Source organism: Notolabrus celidotus, chromosome 3 (genome assembly GCF_009762535.1).
Source record: "Notolabrus celidotus isolate fNotCel1 chromosome 3, fNotCel1.pri, whole genome shotgun sequence".
Classification (NCBI taxonomy): domain Eukaryota; kingdom Metazoa; phylum Chordata; class Actinopteri; order Labriformes; family Labridae; genus Notolabrus; species Notolabrus celidotus.
The window spans coordinates 15,006,991-15,025,616 of record NC_048274.1 but is presented as its reverse complement, the minus strand read 5'-3'; the positions used below and the strand labels follow the sequence as shown (position 1 = coordinate 15,025,616).

Below are 18,626 nucleotides of genomic sequence, written 5' to 3'. Positions count from 1 at the left end.
TGTTTTTGTGGTTCAATACTGCCCCCTGGTGATGTTTGAAAGCACAAATGAAAGAACAACGCCATGATGTCTCATTTAAAATACAAGTATATTATTGGCATAAAACATAAATATAATAAATCAGGCGCATACATTTAAACACAAACATCCCCACGACATGAACAACTGAATAACAAACAATGCAATTCAATACATTCTCTTCTTTTACAGTATATACGCTTTGAGTCAAAATCCATTTAAATCCAACAATTCTGCACCACACACATAAAAATGTTGCATTCTTTCACAGTTTATATATATTTGATATCTGCTGACACATTGAGAAAGATCACACTTCAACTGACAGCCTCCATTATAAAATACAACCTTGAGTTGTGAGGACAAGGTGAGCTTCACAGAACATAGTGCGGTTACTGATGAGGACAATGAAGATGAATATGATGAGCTTTTCAGAATTTCTCAAAAATCTCCATGATAGCGATGGTTGTGCTCTGCCCAAAGATGAAGGCTCCAACTACAACTGTTATGACTCCCCAGGCTGTTAAAACCATCCTGCAGAGAAGGAAACAGGAACATCGAGACTTCAGGGACATCAGGGAGACAGGCACAGATGACCTCCATTCAGTTATTACAAAAGACTCTAGTATCTCAAATTTCAAATCATATAGATGTATTTTCCTTCACACTAATACATGTTTAGCTGCCTTGTTACTGAGTGACCAAAGACTCTCTGAGGTACCCTCTTAGATTAAGTTGAAGCTACTTTAAGTAACACCCTGTGGACCATCTTTTTGCTGACCTTACCTTGTATGCATGATCAATGTTATCTGACATAAAAATATTTCTCATCCTGCCATCTTTTAACAGTGAAACACATCACTCAGTGTTAATCTTTGAAATAGAATAAATAAACAAAGGCTGCAGTTGACCCCTCACCTGACTCTTGAAGTGGTGACAGGCATTAAAAATGACTCTATAGAAATAGTCAAGCTACACACAAAAGGTGTCTTGGATTTTGGAGTCCTTATAAAGTCATCAGTATTAATTTGTGTTGATTTCAGTTAGGTTCATATCCAGCTAATAACTCCTCACAGAAGCTTAACTTTAATGTAATTACTAGAAGTGTACCCTTTCCATTGACATATTCTTATTATCAAGTCACACAGTTGATTGAAGGAGTCCCTGAACAATAATAACCCATACTATGTGCAATAACTTTAAAATACACTGTGTAATATCCTTACCACTTTAACATCCTTGTATATATCACCTTCATTCCCAGCGCCTTTGTACAAAGATCATTTCTAACTATTCTGCGCTTCTGTATATACTTTATTGTTATTGTTATTTTATTTTATTGTTATTTTATTTTATTTCATTTTATTGGTATTTATTGGTATTTATTTCTTATTTTATTCCTTCTTCTATTAATACTTTGACTTTCTAAAATACTGTTTATAAGAGCTCTGTAATGACTGAATTTCCCTCCCCGGGATAAATAAAGTATTTCTGATTCTGATTCTGAAATATCTTATATTTATCAAGAAATAATCTAGAAATTAAGGACCCCAAAAACTGAGGCTGCACTGTAAAATGTAATTATAATTCCAAATTAAAAGTTTTCACTCACCTTACTCTTGCAGTCACAGGTTCACTTTGCATTAAGAACACTAAGCAAAGACCTGCAAAGACACAGCAAAGACATCACATTTAGGCTTTCAACCTGAATTACATACACAGTTATCAATCAGACCTTATTTGTAAAGCATCTTTCACACTCATGAGGACAATTCAAAGTGCTTCCCAGGTCACTGGAGCATCATAATGTTTAATAAAGCCCATACATAGCTTGTAAAGTTGTTTACATACCAGGAAAAATGAAGATGAAGAAGGCACTGATTCCTCCAATGACACTGATGACCTCACCCATGTCAGGCACAAACATGGCAATGAGTAGAGTGATCGTGATCCAGATCACAGTGAGAACGACTCTGCAGCGACTTTCAAATGTGTGAGTGATGATTCCACAGCGACGTCTTTGAATGCGCAGCACCAAGTTCAGGATGACAGATCTGTTTCACAGAAAAGAGGGACGACATTTAGCATACAACACAACACAAAATAAATCCACTCCAGCATCACTCACCTCCCCAGAAGAAGAATTATTGGATAAATGGTGATGATTGAAATTCCAAAAAGTAGCCTGGAGATGATCATGACCACATCATTTCCTGGATATGACATCAAAATATCAGACGCAACTTCTCTCCCAAACGTCATGAAGCCGTACACACCTGTGGAAAGAGAATGTGATGTGATCAGTGTTCAGGTAAGAAAACAAAGCGCAGAAGTTACCTGTTAGAGGTGAACTCACCTGTGAGAGTGTAGATGAGTAAACAGAAGAACATGGAGAGCACAGAGATGAGCACCCAGTGGGATATCTTCTGGTTCTCCATGCTGCTGTAGATTGCAATGCACGCTTCATGACACTGCAACACACGGAGGCACAACATTTTTAAAATCCATACTGGGAAACTAGGGGAAGTTATGTTTTTGGTTCTTTCTTCTGTTATTTTCCAGTCATGGCTTTGATTTAAGGATTCTTTCATCTCTCAGCTGTGTTTTGCCATCTAGTGTCTTCTTTCTTTAACCTTTCATAACTGTGCCTCAACCTTTTCTGGCCTTGTGAACCCCTCATTGTTTGGGCATCTTTTATATTGCCTTCTGAAAATGCTGTTTCTACTTAAGCTCAGTATTTAAAGGTGCTGATAAATCAACACTTTTTGTTTTAATCCATGAGATCCACTTTCTTGCATTTGTGCCTGCAGCCCTAAAAATATGAATGTGTGTGAACATCTACAGCTGCTGTAAGTTAGTGTGAGTATTAAGGTGGGAGTTGGGCAAAAGTTTATTGTGGTGTTTTTTGTTTGGTGTTTAGTTTACATGAATTCAAATTAATTGGTGAGACAGCTTTGTGCTGTAATTATGTGTGTTCATGGTCCTCTGCAAGGAGACTCTTCCTTATTGTTATCTACCTGCTGCTGCTATAACTGCTATCAGCCTCCTAGATGTTTTTTTGTGTACCTGAACTCACCTATAATGCATTGGTTATGAATTATCATGTACCCCCCCTCCCTCCCGAACCCCCCACCAGTGTCAAGTCCAGTTTTGTGGTGTCTCCCATTATATTGTTTTTTTTCTTTCTTATGTCTGTTTATGTTTTGCCATATGTCTCTGTGTACTTGCATTTTTGAAAAATCTAAATTTTAAAATTTTAAAAAACATAGCCATCTCTATACATATTTAACATTTCTCTTTGTTGTCTACTAGTTGGCAAACTTGGCTTGGCACATTCAAAGTTGCCTAAATGTATGTGTGAGCAGACACAAAGAAAATCTGTGAAAATCTGTGTTTCCATAAATATCAGGTATTGACAAATGGTGCCCTCAAGTGGTCTTTGCCGGAGTCAATCAGAACAACCACTATCAACAACTTAATACCTGGAAGCCAAAGCAGATGGTCGGCACAACGCTGAACATCGAAGCCCAAGAACCGACCCTGAAAAACACAGAGCATATGTTAACAGACACATTCAAAACAACAACTGTAATACATAAGAAGCTGATTATATATTCACAAAAGCAAGCATGCACTTAAAACTGTGTCACTGACCCTGCACTGCGCTCTGGAGTTAATACAACAGGGTGACTCTCCATCAGGTAATATTTGACGATCACTGCCACACACAGGTACGTAGCAGCCAGCGTCCCCAACACACTGACACACACAGAAAACAGTTAGACCAAATATAAACTTGGTGTGACTCCAAACACAGAGAAGCGATGAGTACCTTGTGTATTTCTGGATGCCAATTTCTTTTGGGATAGACAGAGGTAGGATGATGACGAGGCACATGATGAAGAGGGCGAATCGCTGGTCAGTGTACCAGTGATATGGCATATCTGCCTCACCCAACCCAGTCACCGACTCATATAAAGAAATACACACTGATGGAAAAGAAGACATAGTTATAATGAGCATTATTTATCTACTGAAACACGGAGGCATTAGCATGCAGGACGCAGCAGGTCCTGATTTACACTAGACTCATGTACATATTACTTCCTGTTAAACAACATTGTTTATGCTCTTTTAATGTTTCTGGATGAACACTAAGAATAATCAAAGCGGAGCCATTATAGATATGTGTTTAAAGCATTTTGTCCTTAAAGACATCTCCCTGATTCCTCCATTTGCATATACAGTGCAGAGTTTCTCTTTTCTTTTTTTAAAAAGGGGAGGAGATGTTTGTAAATCCAATCAAAAGTCTTGTTCGCTGTAACAGAGAAAAAACATTAAAGGGATTTCAAGTGTTTCAGATGAACAAAATGACAAAGTGAAAAATGAAAAAAAAAAAGCTTTTGGTAGTGTTGACAGTCACGTGTTAACCTTGATACTGAAAATTAAAGTGCTGATGATTTATGTTCTGAAAGAGATTATTGTTATTATATTTTGATATGGAAAATGGCTGCTAGATTGATACCTCAGACTGTGCCTGGATAATATGAACACTTCAAACACAAAAGTGCTTCATGACGATGTACAGCATTAACCAGTGGATGGGGATGACAACTACAGCAGGCGGCACTATGGTGACTATTTCTATCGTGCTGGAATAGATGCACAGATATCTTTAATATTCATGCCAGGTGATACAGCCATGCTGCTTGTACACAGATGAAGAGTTCTGTGAAGCTTTGTAACGCAGGGACTTCAAGTTGGTGGTGACCTACATGGAGATGTAATATCTTTTTCAAGATGTATGTTTTAAGGAAGTAAATCTTAAACAACTTCAAATAAACTTAATTCAGTTCCAGTGACTACTTACTTCCTGGACTACGGTTGCTACAGGGTTCACCCACTTCAATTTAGTCTTTGTTATTTTAAGATAAGATAAGATAAGATACTCCTTATTTGTCCCACAACGGGGAAATCATGGAGTTACAGCAGCAAACAAGAAGGTGTACAGTACAAGAATTTCAACAAGAATATATATAGAAAAAAAAATGTCCATCAGAGATGACAGCTTGGCCATAATTCTCCCGTCAGCCACCACCTCCACAGAGTCCAGGACTGAGCTGGCCTTCACCAGTTAGTTCAGTCTTGCTCTCCTGTATCTTGTCCGCCCACAGCAGGTGAAATCCTTCCAATTCATGAGACTTATTTTCATAAGCATATTAAAATCAAACAAAACAATTCTCTTATACAGCTTGACTCAGCCTTTATCCATTATGTTTTGAATGTATCCCTGAGCCCTCAAAGCAAGGCAAGATTTGCCTGTAGAATGGTTGAAATAACATGACACATTCTAAAATATGTAAATCAGCCAATATCTCCATCCGGGCACAGGATGAAACAAAATTTCCAATATGAATTATTATTTCAAAAATTTGCAATGTAATAAAATCCCATTTATCATTTAAAAACACATTTATAATCCTAAAACATACTGGAATCATGTTACTTTAAGTTTTCAGAAACAAGTAAGCAGGATACACAAACACTTTCAAATGAGGATGTAAGAAATTCTAAATTCCCTGTGCAGAAATAAAGGATTCATTGTTAGTAATGTAAGAATCTACATCACAAAATTATCAGAGTTCAGTACTCACATTTCTCCAGCTGGTCCTGCACCACCACCAGGAAGGCCACACATATCATGAAGAGGTTGAAGCAGAAACAGACTTCGCAGAGTTGACCCACAGCTCGTCCACACACCTCACTCACCACGTCCTGATACGTCTTCTGTCTGCTGACCGACGAAGCATAGCCCAGGATCACCAAACCACTGATGAGGAAAACCAAAGAAACCTACCAAGACAACAGCAGAGGAACACAAACTGTAATTTGTAGACTCACACAGCCAGAGACCTCTAAAAGAAGGGTCCCACCATTCTCACACTCCAGATAAAATCATTAAACTTTTACGTAATATGCTACCAGTCATCAAAAATTAATTCTATATAGCTGAAACTCTCTACAAAGGTTTTCTCATGATACTAATGTATGTGTGGAGCAGGTTTAGAGCATACTATTATAAACAGACTTAATCCACTAATTTAATAAGTCAATATGTTGCAATACAGGAAAACATTGGTAAACAGCCATCTGTCATGACCAGATGGGCCTAGAACATGGAAAGAGGAAGAGAGAACTAGATAACGATAATACAAATATAATATTTATAACAATGAAAGACAAACAGATCCACATCAGCAAGTGCACTGGCCTTTACAATGATCCACCAGAACCTACAAGAAGAAAGAGCACCATGACTCTGGAAAGATATTATATAGTTAGTGACATGTGCTAATAGGACATCAGTGTATGCAGATAGAAAGAGAAAGAATGAGCCAGGGGCAAGGTGTTTACATTGCAAAGTCTAACTAACGGCTGGTCAAAGACGACCCTGAGCCAGTCTTTACTATAAGTTTATTCAAAAGGGACAGTATTAAGAAAGCCCTCACAAGTAGTGAGGATGTCTGCATCGTGGATCATAACTGGTAGATGTCTTCATAAGAGAGGGGCCTGATAATTGTATGCTCTACCTCCCATACTACATTTATTACACACGAATTAGCATTCTATGCTTGCCATCTGGTACAGCTATATCATTAACATTTTCATTGATGAGTAAAATTAATTTGTATTGCAATGAAAATTAATTTTGCCTTGAGGAAGCATACCTAAAGTGAATTCGAACTGAGCCTGGAACCTTGTTGAACCCCCCGACTAACTTTAGCACCCATAGAGGATTAGTTGTTGACTTTTTGCAATTATTATTCCAGTAAGTTTAACAGGGTTAATTAAAGTGTTTCAGTCTCTGAAGCAGATTGTGATGAAGACTCATTATTCTTATTTTAAAGTATAGGCCCTCTTCCTTGTTTTAATTTATAGCAATAGCAATTTTAATTATAAAGTACATTTCATTACACGTAAGTTCAATGTGCTTTACATGGAGAATAAAAAACATAAAAACATTTTTCCAAATAGAATACATTTTTTTAAAAAGTTGTTCTGGACCTGAGGTCAGCAGGCAGTTTGTTCCAAAAAGAAGGACCACAGTAACTAAAGGCCCCTTCACCAGACTTTGATTTGACTCTGGGTACATTTAAAAGTCTTCCACCTGCTGACCTAAGGATCCTGGTCGGGTTATACACTGTGAGCAAGTCAGAGATGTACTGTGGAGCTGAACCATTGAGTGCTTTATGGACTAATAATAGGATTTTGAAATGGATTCTGTATTGAACGGGGAGCCAGTGAAGTGTTTTGAGAACCGGGGTGATATGGTCATATTTTCTTGTGTGTGTCAGGATTCAAGCTGCTGTGTTCTGGATGAGTTGGAGCCGTCCTATGGAGTGTTTGGATACACCTGTGTACAGTGCGTTGCAATAATATAACTGGGTTGATATGAATGAGTGGACTAATTTCTCGGTGCCAGTCTGGGATATAAATGATCGGAGTTTGGAGATGGTTTTTTTAAATGGTAAAATGATATGTCAGTAGAATGATGACTGTCACATGCTGCAGCCACAAATTAATAGGAGCACCCTGACCTCTGGGGTTCCTGGACCCATTATTGGAAAGCTTGTATGGATGACAGAAAAACACACACACACTTGCACACTTTAGTTGCAGTAAGTGCAATGAAAGTTCAGGTCCTCACCTAAACAGGAAGCTTCATTAGAGCTCACCTGTGAAAAAAGTGTGCCTCTTTCACACCAGGAAGAGATCTGAGTGGAGAGTCTATACATACTCAGTCTGCAGGCTCTGACCCACTATAAGCCTATGAATAGTAATATACCTAAGGAGAAAGACCAATGGATAGATCATAGACATTTAATAAAGTTAATTTTCTCTCCATTTCAGCAAAATGCCACAGTAGAGTTATGTTCACAACAAGCCTGTAAAACCTTGTGTAAAGGACGAACATAAAACAGCAGTATGTTAGTGTTGAAGGATTTTTGATTGTGTCCTCACCAGCTCCACACTGACGGCGGTGTTCACTCCCCCCGCCTTCTCGAAGGCCCAGGGAAAGTTGAGTAGTCCGGCTCCCAGCGCAGACTTCAGCATGATGAACACTGCCCCGAACGAGCCGAGCCGAGGAGGGTCTGCATGGGACGCAGAGCGGGCCAGCAGGCTGATGCTCTCCCGGGCCAATTCCTCCATGATCTCGCACCAGCTCCAAGACTCACAGTGACGAGAGAAGAAGTTTTACCCGAGAGTTTGACTTTAAAGATGCTCAACACGACTCAACTTTCCGTCGTAGTCCGGTTCATTCATCAGTTTCTTTAAGAATAACCCAGCTGAGTTGTACATCATGCTGATATAGCCCACACCCACGCGTACTCACCACTCACGAGGTCTAATTGGACATTTAGACTATTTAACATTTCACTTAGAGGTGACAAATGTGTCACTAAAGTGTAAATGTTTATTCTCTCTCTCTCTCTCTCTCTCTCTCTCTCTCTCTCTCTCTCTCTTTAGCCCCATTCTGTTGCTCCACTTTAACTTCTGTCTTTGCTGGCTCAACACTTTAAGGGGTCAGTCAGGCAACAACTTGGCCCCATGTTTGCTGTGTAATAATTTCAAAACAATGTCATAAATAAATGCAAAGTCTGTTGTAAAACTAGATTTTTTTAAGACAGCCCCTTGAAGACCCTTTGGAGAAATGAGCAGCAGCTTGATAGTCTGGAAGCATAATGTTGATTTAACATCAGACATACCTGCACAGTATATTGTCTGTCATAGGCGTTTCTAGCCCATTTTTTGGGTTGCTGAAGCACCTCTAAATTGAATCCAAACACCATACAGTACTTGGTTCAAACGTAATATTTTAACAACAAAAATGCAGCAGCTGCACCGCATTTTACATGATGATGCATTTCAAATGAAAGTCCAAAAAATAACTCTAATGTCAATTTTTGGTATTTTTGGTACTCACTGTAGGGGGCTGTTTTACTCCAGAAACATACATACTGTTTATGTATGTGTTGAGGAGCTGCTGTATCAAAATGAGTTGTCTTTCCCCAGAAATTAGGATTACCATATGTTTCTTTTATGATTCCAATCCATGTATCTTTTGCTGTGGTTCAGCATTTAAATAACCTTTATCAGATTTGATGGTTTAGTCACAGACTTTCCCAAAAGTGTTATACTCATCTTTCACAAATGTGGGAATGGAAACTGAATTAAAATGTACAAAGAGTGAAATTTATCTTGCATGGCTCAGCACCCTTAAACATCCAATCCTAGAATCGCCCCTGCTGTCTGTTATGCAGAGTTTGGGGCTTTCCTCTCAATTGTTCCTGTTTTGCATTATTATTACGACCATGAGGGAGAGCGGCATCTGTGGGCTGATCAGGTAGGTGGATTTTTGCTTTAGTTGCATTGAAATTGATTTTAAGTGAAATAATCACAAGCACACGGTAACCCTGGATCTGATGCCCCTAGAGTTTATATTTGACGTCTCAGTCAGGTATATTTCAGCCTTGAAGAAGAGCAGTGGCCCTGGGCGCTCCCATTTGCTGTGTTGTCAAAGATACTGTATAATTTATTGTATCTTCCCAGCTTTTTGAATATATTAAGATCTAACACTGAGCCTCAGTCATTCTTCACAGATTGTGTATACATTATGGTGGCCCTGAAGGGCAGAAAACAACAACATTTCAGGAAGCACAACAAAATTTAACAATACACAACAACGTTTCAGAAGACAGAAAGGGTAGGGAAAACATGAGATGGAATTTAAACACTTTCCTCACTGTGTGATAGTGCTGAGCTTTTAAACTACTACAACAAAGTGGTGGAATGAAAAGACCAAAAAATGAATGCACTGCCAAGCAGCTCTGTGGTGTGGTGGACAGGGCTGCTGCCTCTCAGTCTGATTGTTCAGGGTTTAAGTCCAGTGGAGGGAAAGTAGAAGGTTGAGGCAGGGATAGTACAAGGTTGAGGCAGAGAAAGTGGAAGGAGGAGGAAAGGAAAGGATGAGGCTGGAAAAAAATCAATGAAAATCACCATAACAAGGAGGAAAAGCAATGAGGAAAGTAGAGAAATAAAAACAGACTTTTGTCGAAATGTTGTGTTTTGCCCTTCAGGGCCACCATAATTCACACACGCTGAGGGAGAAAAAACTCCTGTTAACAGTAAACTAAAATCTGAGCTGCCTTTCATTTATCTGTATTAGTGTGCTGTAGAAAGCACTGAACCACAATGATACTTGTTTGTTGACAAAATCTTAATGGAAAAAAACTTAGATAAATAGCTTCACTGGGAAGGTTGGATTACAGCATAATTTACTTTTCATTTCTGGTATATTTGACTTAAATTCCAGGTTTATACAGAATCATAAACAGTACATAGAGTTGGTGCACAGCAGAGCCTGCTCAGTCATAACATTTGTTAATGTGGTAAATTAAAGGCCCAGTCATATGGATTGGAGAGAACAATCCACTTCACATGAAAGTCATAATCCCAGCCGTGTTTTATTCTACACACCATCTGCCATAGAGTATCAGCCCAAATCCCAATTGTTTTTCTGCATGTCACTGACTCTCGGCCTGCAGTGGGAATGAAACTACATTTGTTGTTTCTTGGACATTTCAACAGCTGGCTGTATGTCAGGGCTTTGGGGCGTCTTACAAAGACTTCATGACGATGCTGCAGATTTTCTCAGATGAAATACAGGACAAAGACAGATTAGACTGAGCACACACCAAGGTGTTCTGAGGACATTTGAAATATTTAAAGTTTTTCATCTACCACTTGTGTACTTGTTTTAATGTTTAGACATATCATAAATGTTGGTTAAGAAATAAAGAAAATGGCCAATTTTAAATGAAGTCTTGCATATGAGATGTAGGACAGCTCAGGGTGGTGATTTTAAAAGAAAACAGATAAAAAATAATGATGTAGAGGACTATGACGGCCCTAAACCCAGAGAAACTCTGGGCATTTAACATTTCTATTCATTAATCCATGGCTGAAAAAAAAGTACCGTGTTCAATAATGACTTTATACTTTTGTCATTGATTCAGATTTCCTGACATTTAGTAAACCAGAGGCCTGTCAACTGCTTCATTTTACTTATCTTATTATAAGATCATTTTAATTTTCTTACATAGAGAGAGTATAAAACACTCACTGTAAAAGGGGAGAACACATTGCAGACATTGTTTGCACATTCCTCTAGAATGATTCTCAAACTAGAGTTAAATCATTATATTTGCTCATATTCACATGTGAAAATGTGTCCTGGTTACATGAAAGCTGCAATGTTTTGTGCAGACTGCTTGCAGAATTTAAAATCAGTCAAATGACCAAATCAGAATTCTTTGTACATGATCTCTGAAATCAAAAAGTAGATAAAGATTTATAACTAAATTGTAATCTGGCTCTAACTGCGACTGGAGTCACTACATGAAGTCTTAAGCTTGAAGTTTGTGAGACTGCATTATTCAAATGAGCTATTAAAGCTGTGAACTTTGGACTACAGCAAGCCCATTTTGCTGACCTGTCATCTAATCAGTGCAGCACATGAATATAGAATATAAAGGATGAAGCAGGACGTTCACCTGAGGTGTCACTGTTGCTTCAGTTACTTCTTAAAGTCAGCATGCCGCATAATGAAGTTATAACCTCTGACCTTGAGTTGTCACACCTTCTCACATCATGTTCAAGTCATCCTTTACAACATCGCTGACATGGCAAAATGACGCACAACCATTATATCACTTAAAGTATTTATCCTCCATCTGAGGGCACTGAGGATGTTTTCAAGGGTTTTCGAGGTGCAACCTGCTTCACTGTGATGAATAAAAAGAGATGAGATTAATCTACGCGTGATTCTGCTGTTATGAAACAGCTTAAGAGTATTAAGATTACACACACACACACACATACACGCTCAGGCAGGCGCGCGCACACACACACACACACACACACACACACACACACACACACACACACACACACACACACACACACACACACACACAAATACCAAAATATAAACTTAAAGAAAAGTAAATTAGGGTAAAAATAAACTGTGCATTGTGAATGTCAGCATAGTTTATTCAGTTGGGTTAAAAATCTGAGTGAAACAAACAGCCATGCGTCACTGTGTGGTGCAGTGGAAAAATACAACAACGCAAATAAACAAAGCCAGAAAATAATACAGTAAATATACAAAGATGTGAGAACCAGTGAATAAAATGCAGTGTGTGGTTGTACAAGAGAGATCCCTCAGTATCAACAAAGAGCTATACAAATTAATTATCTTACAGCAACTCACATGCAACTTCTGCACTTTGCATGCACTTCTGTTCATTGCACTTAGTTTGTAGGGCTTAAGTAATTATGTGTTACATCTTTTATCGAGATGTGGGCTCTGATATATGTTCCCTTTAATTGCCCCCAAAGAGGTAAAGTTAGTAAATCAGTTAAACTGAAACTATCAGTTCATAAATAAAAGAAATAAGCAAAAAAGAAAAGTTAAAAACATTTGAAGGGTCACATGGATCACATAGTTTTGAATGCTACAGAATCAAATCTCATTTTCAAAGCAGTTGATGAAACTGTTTTGCATCCTGTAAAACACTAATCTGGATCACACCTGATTGGATCACAAACAAATCTGAACACCTGGCATTAGAAAGACTCCTAAAATCTCCTTTGTCCTAAAAACTCATGTCATAACACCGGTGTACCGCACTGCTGGTCAAATCATACAAGAGTAAAGATTTGACAACACCCACATATGACAGAGGTATGACGAAGAAACAGTGCATGATATGTATTTAATCATAAACCCAATGTATCCAGTCAAACAGCAACTTGTATGCTTGAGTTGAAATGTTGTGTCAGATTAAAAGTAGCTTATCTATTCAATTATTTCTAGGAGCAATGCATGTGATAATATGAACATATTGAAATGGTTGAATGCCTAAATAAGATGCATCTTCTCCTCCACTGAACAAAAGTTTAATTTAGCTTCACTTATCGAAATCCTTGCATGATCAGTATGTAATCATGCTGATCCTGACTTGAGAAGCATGTTTTCACCCTTATGTGTTTGAAGCACAGGTGCTGCAAGACTCTTTCAGGGCCAGCGTTAACCTCTTAGATTAAAAAAAAACACTGAACTAACTCCTGAGCAGGAGTAGCAGTGTGCTGCATGCAGGGAACAACAAAGAGCCCAAGGTGGGGCTGTGTTTGTACGTCTGTCCCTTCAGTGTCTCCTGGTTTGTCTGCTCGGAGGTAGGGGGGCTCTGAGGTGCAGGCACAGTGCTGGGTGGGAGGGTTGTGAGTCTGGCACACATGTCATAGAGGTTTCCAGAAAACTGTGTCTTCCTGGACTCTTGTCTTAGAGACTCCCAGACAGCTGCTGCTTCTCCAGGACAGCCGGCAAGCGCTGAGTTGGCACAAACGTGAAATGCATCCCAGGACCTTCAATGAACCAGGACACAAGGTAATGTGAGTGTCACATATAGAAATGTAACAACAGCAGTTTACGGATCATCTTATAAATGTGGAATAGGTAAACAATGCACATTAGAGTGATTACAGTACATGCGGTTAACACCTTGGTAGAAGTTGGGTTCAGCTAATCTAACTCTGCAGAAACTTTCTTCAGAGACTGCTCCCAGGGGTCGTACTTTTTGAAAGTACAGGGACTTTGGGAGTGGCTCTTGCAGTACTCACATTTATGATTGATCGATAGTGGAGCAAAATAACTAAAATCAAGCATCAAATCCTTTCAACAAACTGAGGAATTACTGGCTGTCAATTTCCCCATTATACACTTATAGGTTCAGTATTTAAAAAGGGGAGTAAAAACAAAGAGACAAAGATATCTGACACTTGACACCAGATTTCAATTTAGTTTACTGAAATATGTCACAAGTTCAACTCAGTTAACCTGTGTCATACAGCTGTTCTCTTTACACTACAGTAGTCTATAAAATTCTTCATTGGTCTTTCCACTTTATTGGAAACAGAAAATACTGGTCTGGAGGAAAAGACGATACTGGGACGTAAGGTCGCTGGTGCTTCTGGAACAAATGCAGTTTAAATAACTAACCTCAAATTCTTGTTTTATCACACCTCTGGTGATTTAACTCTGTTTTTTCTGTAGTGTTGGACATGTATACTGCAGGACTGCAGATACTTAGTTTACTTTTTATTTTCATTCTTGATTTTTATTATTGGCTGCTATTGCATCTTTGTTTTATGGATAATGTGTGATTTTAAATAATTGTTTTTCTTGTTTTTGTTTTGTTGTGTGGACCCCAGGAAGACTAGCAACCACAATGTGGATCCTAATAAATAAACAAAAAATAATAATGAACAGGTTCCTAATATGGCAAGAGAAAAATAGCAATTATATGTGACTTCATATCAATATTACAGTCATCCTAGTAGCTCTGTGATTATACTAATTCTAAGCTTGATTTATGCTAATGTCAGCATGCTAACGGTGACAAGGTGAACATCTAATGTTTAACATGTAACCTGTTAAGCCAGCAATGTTTGCCACCTTAATGTAGTGCATGTCAACATTTGCTTATTAGCAAAGGACTGAGTAAAGCTGAATCTGTCAGAGAGTTGGTTGTTTTCTAGGGTTCTCCACCAAAAACTACTTTATCAATCAATCAACTAATTAATCAAATGCATTGTGAGTCATTTCACTTAAAGGCATATGTCAAACTCATGGAGGAGCTTGAGGAAAAGTCAGGTTTCATGGTTCATTCTGGGAACATTTAACGCACAAAATGTAATAAACGTTCAACTTTTGTGAGAATATACCAGCTGGGACCAGAGTTGTGGCTAACATTACTATCCCTCAAGCCATTTGACCATTACCCAATGCAGCTTTTAAGATTAAAAAAGTGATGAAGGTTGTTGCTAGGTGGTTCCTGGGATGGACAGATACACATACAAACACACACACACACACACCTGCAGATTGCAGTAATGTCCTGCGAGCTCTGGTCCTTTTGTGTTTCCACCAAGCTGTCTCCTAGTGTGAGTAAACACTGAGCAAAACTCTTGTAGATGGACCCACATGAAACAGGAATCGCAGCTCCAAAACACACAGGGACCAGGCCTAGTAGAGAGGAGAAGACAGAATCAAGGAGAACTCTGGATATGTTGATGTGGTGAATATTACACGAGTGTGTCTTTGCACTTAGAAGGAAAGCAACCCACTGAGTATGAGCTAGAGGTAAAATCAGCAGATTCTTTGGGTTGCTCTGTTTCATCTTGTGAATCGAAACAGTGTTTGTTTATTTATAGAGGCATGATCCATCTGGTGCTTTGATGGATCAAACAAATACAGAAATATGTTGTATCCCATTCATCTGGAGGGATTATACATCCTTGGTGCCAAATTTCGGAGAAAGACTACAAAACCATGTGTTAGCTGGTTGAGTCCATTGATCAGCTCATACATAACCCATCTCTCTGAGGCTGATTTGAGTTTCCACAGAAGGATTTAACTGGAACAGACAACTTCTATTGATATTAGTTGTTTCAGCAGCATTGTGGAAGCTGTTAATAATGAACCACATGGCTAATTTAAGTGGACACAAAAACATCACAGCCACCTGGGGTTTTCAGAACACCTCAATCTAAAACTGTGGGTGTTGATCTGCACCTGTATCAGTTTGCTCTTCTTTGGTTTATTCACTTTGTTTTGGAGCCCTGCTGCAGAAATATGTTCCACATGCAGCCTAAAGAGCATGAGTGATAAAGTCTTACTGATGATCCTAAAGGTCATTTTAAGGTTGGCTCAAGCTGTTCCATGCCAAACTCAGAAAACTATTCTTTATAAATCAATCCACTACTATCTGGAACTATCACTATTCATCTTCTACCTTTACTCTTCCTTTTGATATGGTAAGTAATAGTTGTTCTCTTTCGCTACCCTTCCCACACTCTAATAAGCAAATCACCATATGCTGTTTCATCAGTTTAATGCCTCTCTTCGTATCCAAAGATCCAAGTCCAAAAGATGAAAACACCACTAGACGGAAAGAGCACAGACCTGTTCACTAAAACAGCGACAGAGGCAGCCACATTTAGCAACTGCGTATTTTAAGAGCCCTATCTTTGAAACTATGTACTTACTTTAAAAATACGCTTCCCTGTAATTGTTTTATGATACACTTTCTTTGTTGGCTCCACGTTGCGTTTGCCAATTATTTCATCTATTGTAGCTATCCATCACTTTCAGATGTAATTTGCTGCTGCAGAGCTTATGAATCATGTTTAAACACACATTGTTAAAGGATTATGTTTATTCATGTTGTATTTGCCTGCTTTGTAACCTTACAGTTATTTTGTTATTTATCCTCCCAGAGTTTTTTTTGCTCAATTTGTCCGTCTGCAAAAAAATGTGTAACTCTCATTACTGTTTAAAATCTCACAGTCACAGTTGTTTCATTCGTGGAAAGTGCTCTAGTCCCTGGGCATATTAATCTTAGTGGAGAAAAACAACACTCTAAATACCCTCAGAAAAGATTAGACAGCAGAAGTCACTCCTGGTTAAGTAATGTTGCACACACACACATGCACACGAACACAGAGAGGCACAGCGCAAGTGGATAGGGAAGCTTTCACCTATATGTGTGGAGCTCTCAGTTTCAGATGAAGTTGTAGAAAAAAACATTCTAACTGCTTATGCTGAAATTCCTCTGATAAACTTGTGCTCATACCAAGTCTGAAGAAAAGACAGGAATAGGCATGTCAGACTTGCAAACTTTTTCAAGATATCAACACACTCAACCCTCATTTTAACAAATTCAGACAAGAGTAAAAGAAACATCCTTACTGAGGCAGAGAGCGACTGGAAGCAGCATCATCGCCATGCCCGCTTCAGACTTGAAGGTTTGTTCCACGAGTCCCGTGAAGCCAAGCCCCCCCCCCCGCTGAACCACAGACTCTGATGTCTGATGATGATGTTAATGATGAAGCTCCCACTCAATGTAAATCCAAAGAGTAAAAAGTTGCTGCTTTAAAAAGTGATGTGTCCAAACACCCGTTGAGGATTCATCAGATTGTAAAAGTACAGCAATACACTGAGGCACAACTCTGCTGGATTAACAGTGAAAGAGGCCGATGCATGGCAGAGAGTAAGAGGATGTGAGTGTGTGTGTGTGTGCGTGTGTGTGAATGTGCACCAGGGAGGGGCACAAGGCGAGAGCGATGGAGGGCTTTGAAGCAGCAGACCAATGACGGCATCACAACACAGCACACTGGATTAAAGCGTTCTCATTTCCGGTCTTTAGTATTAAGAACATTTATGTGAATTACAAATAATTAAATATATACAGTATAAGGGTGAACACACCCTCACTGCCTGCTTCATACACATTCACCTGCTGCAAAAGCATGTCTCACTAAGGAAGGGGAGGTTTATTAGAAAGGATAGTAACAGGGAGCATAATCAGAAGTGTCATGAGGATTTGGGTTTTATTTTTCATGTGGACAGATGGATGCCGTCCCTGAGAGGATAAAAGAATCCAGCTCACCTGGGAGTCCAACACAGAGAGAGAGAGCCCGCTGAGAACAGCAGCAGCCAATGTGAGAATCATCCACAGCTATGTGGGTCACCAAGGTTCATTAAAGAGTGCTGTGCAGTGTAAGCTTAAGCTGGGACAAAAAACAAATTCAAACCCTGATAACCATCCACCTTATTCAGAACTTTTCCTTACATTCACAGCTGCCTGTCCTCCAACCAAGCTCCAATCTTCTGCTCCGTCTCCCAGATGGTCCACACACTGTGCATTAGTATAAGTCCTGGTTCACATCTGTATAGTGACACAGGAGAAATGGTAACCCATTGTTAATCTCCAGCTTAAAACAACCATTAACTGCAGAATAATCTGTCTGTGTCTGAAGCCGCTGCCACGAATCAATACATCACAGGAGCTACTTTGGCAGCAACATCTGGATTAGCTCAGCAAATATTAATGTTTTTTTTATTTTTATTTTTCACCATCCAGCTGTGCTCGATCAATCAACATGCAGCTTCCTTAAACACATACAGTAAAATGATAGAAGAAAGGGAATTGAGATTTGTGGAACCAAACGTCAGTTGGCTGTCAAATTGTTTGACATCTCAATATCTTGTATAATATTGACACAGAAATATGAACTGAATTTAAATGCATGTGGCATGAATAAACAAAACACTTTAGCTTTGGACAAGAGTGTCAGCACTGTCCCAAATTGAATACTTCATGGTACGGCAGATTCATTTGACACTAGGGAAACAGCAGCACAAAGCTCCTAGCTCACAGCTACCTGTAAACTGTAACGTTAGCTTAGCAAACAATAGCCTACAAAACTTACAGTGACAATCCAGGTTATTCTGACAGTCCACTTTTTCACCATCCTCTTCATTTCCTTCATTATCCTCTATGTTTCGCATCTCAGTGTTTCCTCCACATCAGTAATAAGCATTCTCAATGCATGATTATCAGTCTGATAGCTGATATCATGGACATCATCTGCTTTTCATGTTCTTTGTTTAAAACAAATCTATCAAGGTCCATAATCAGATG

At 38.9% G+C, this 18,626-nt stretch overlaps 2 protein-coding genes across 2 annotated transcripts; both read right to left on the bottom strand.

Moving 5' to 3' along the window:
- Positions 1–14: 14 nt before the first annotated feature.
- Positions 15–8,261, bottom strand: slc38a8b (solute carrier family 38 member 8b). The gene is made up of 10 exons (XM_034680608.1): positions 8,041–8,261; positions 5,673–5,871; positions 3,851–4,007; positions 3,673–3,777; positions 3,501–3,558; positions 2,375–2,489; positions 2,147–2,294; positions 1,870–2,072; positions 1,631–1,682; positions 15–552 (listed from the first exon to the last, which is right to left on the bottom strand). Exons 1-10 carry the CDS (start codon positions 8,227–8,229, stop codon positions 450–452), a joined length of 1,329 nt encoding a protein of 442 aa, XP_034536499.1. The 5' UTR covers positions 8,230–8,261; the 3' UTR covers positions 15–449.
- Positions 8,262–12,147: 3,886 nt separating this feature from the next.
- nrn1lb (neuritin 1-like b) lies at positions 12,148–16,928 on the bottom strand. Its single transcript, XM_034680311.1, has 3 exons — positions 16,892–16,928; positions 15,019–15,166; positions 12,148–13,506 (listed from the first exon to the last, which is right to left on the bottom strand). The coding sequence occupies exons 1-3, from the start codon at positions 16,926–16,928 to the stop codon at positions 13,203–13,205; spliced, it is 489 nt and encodes a 162-aa protein (XP_034536202.1). The 3' UTR covers positions 12,148–13,202.
- Between the last annotated feature and the right edge of the window lie 1,698 nt (positions 16,929–18,626).

Excerpts from the sequence above, each read along its gene's own strand:
- nrn1lb (XM_034680311.1), bottom strand. The coding sequence starts at position 16,928 with ATGGCGATGATGCTGCTTCCAGTCGCTCTCTGCCTCA. Across the intron at positions 15,167-16,891 it reads TCCAGTCGCTCTCTGCCTCA|GCCTGGTCCCTGTGTGTTTT; the intron begins GTAAGGATGTTT and ends CCTCTCTACTAG. Across the intron at positions 13,507-15,018 it reads GACATTACTGCAATCTGCAG|GTCCTGGGATGCATTTCACG; the intron begins GTGTGTGTGTGT and ends GGTTCATTGAAG.
- slc38a8b (XM_034680608.1), bottom strand. The coding sequence starts at position 8,229 with ATGGAGGAATTGGCCCGGGAGAGCATCAGCCTGCTGGCCCGCTCTGCG. Across the intron at positions 3,778-3,850 it reads GGCATCCAGAAATACACAAG|TGTGTTGGGGACGCTGGCTG; the intron begins GTACTCATCGCT and ends TGTGTGTGTCAG. Across the intron at positions 3,559-3,672 it reads ACTCCAGAGCGCAGTGCAGG|GGTCGGTTCTTGGGCTTCGA; the intron begins GTCAGTGACACA and ends TGTGTTTTTCAG.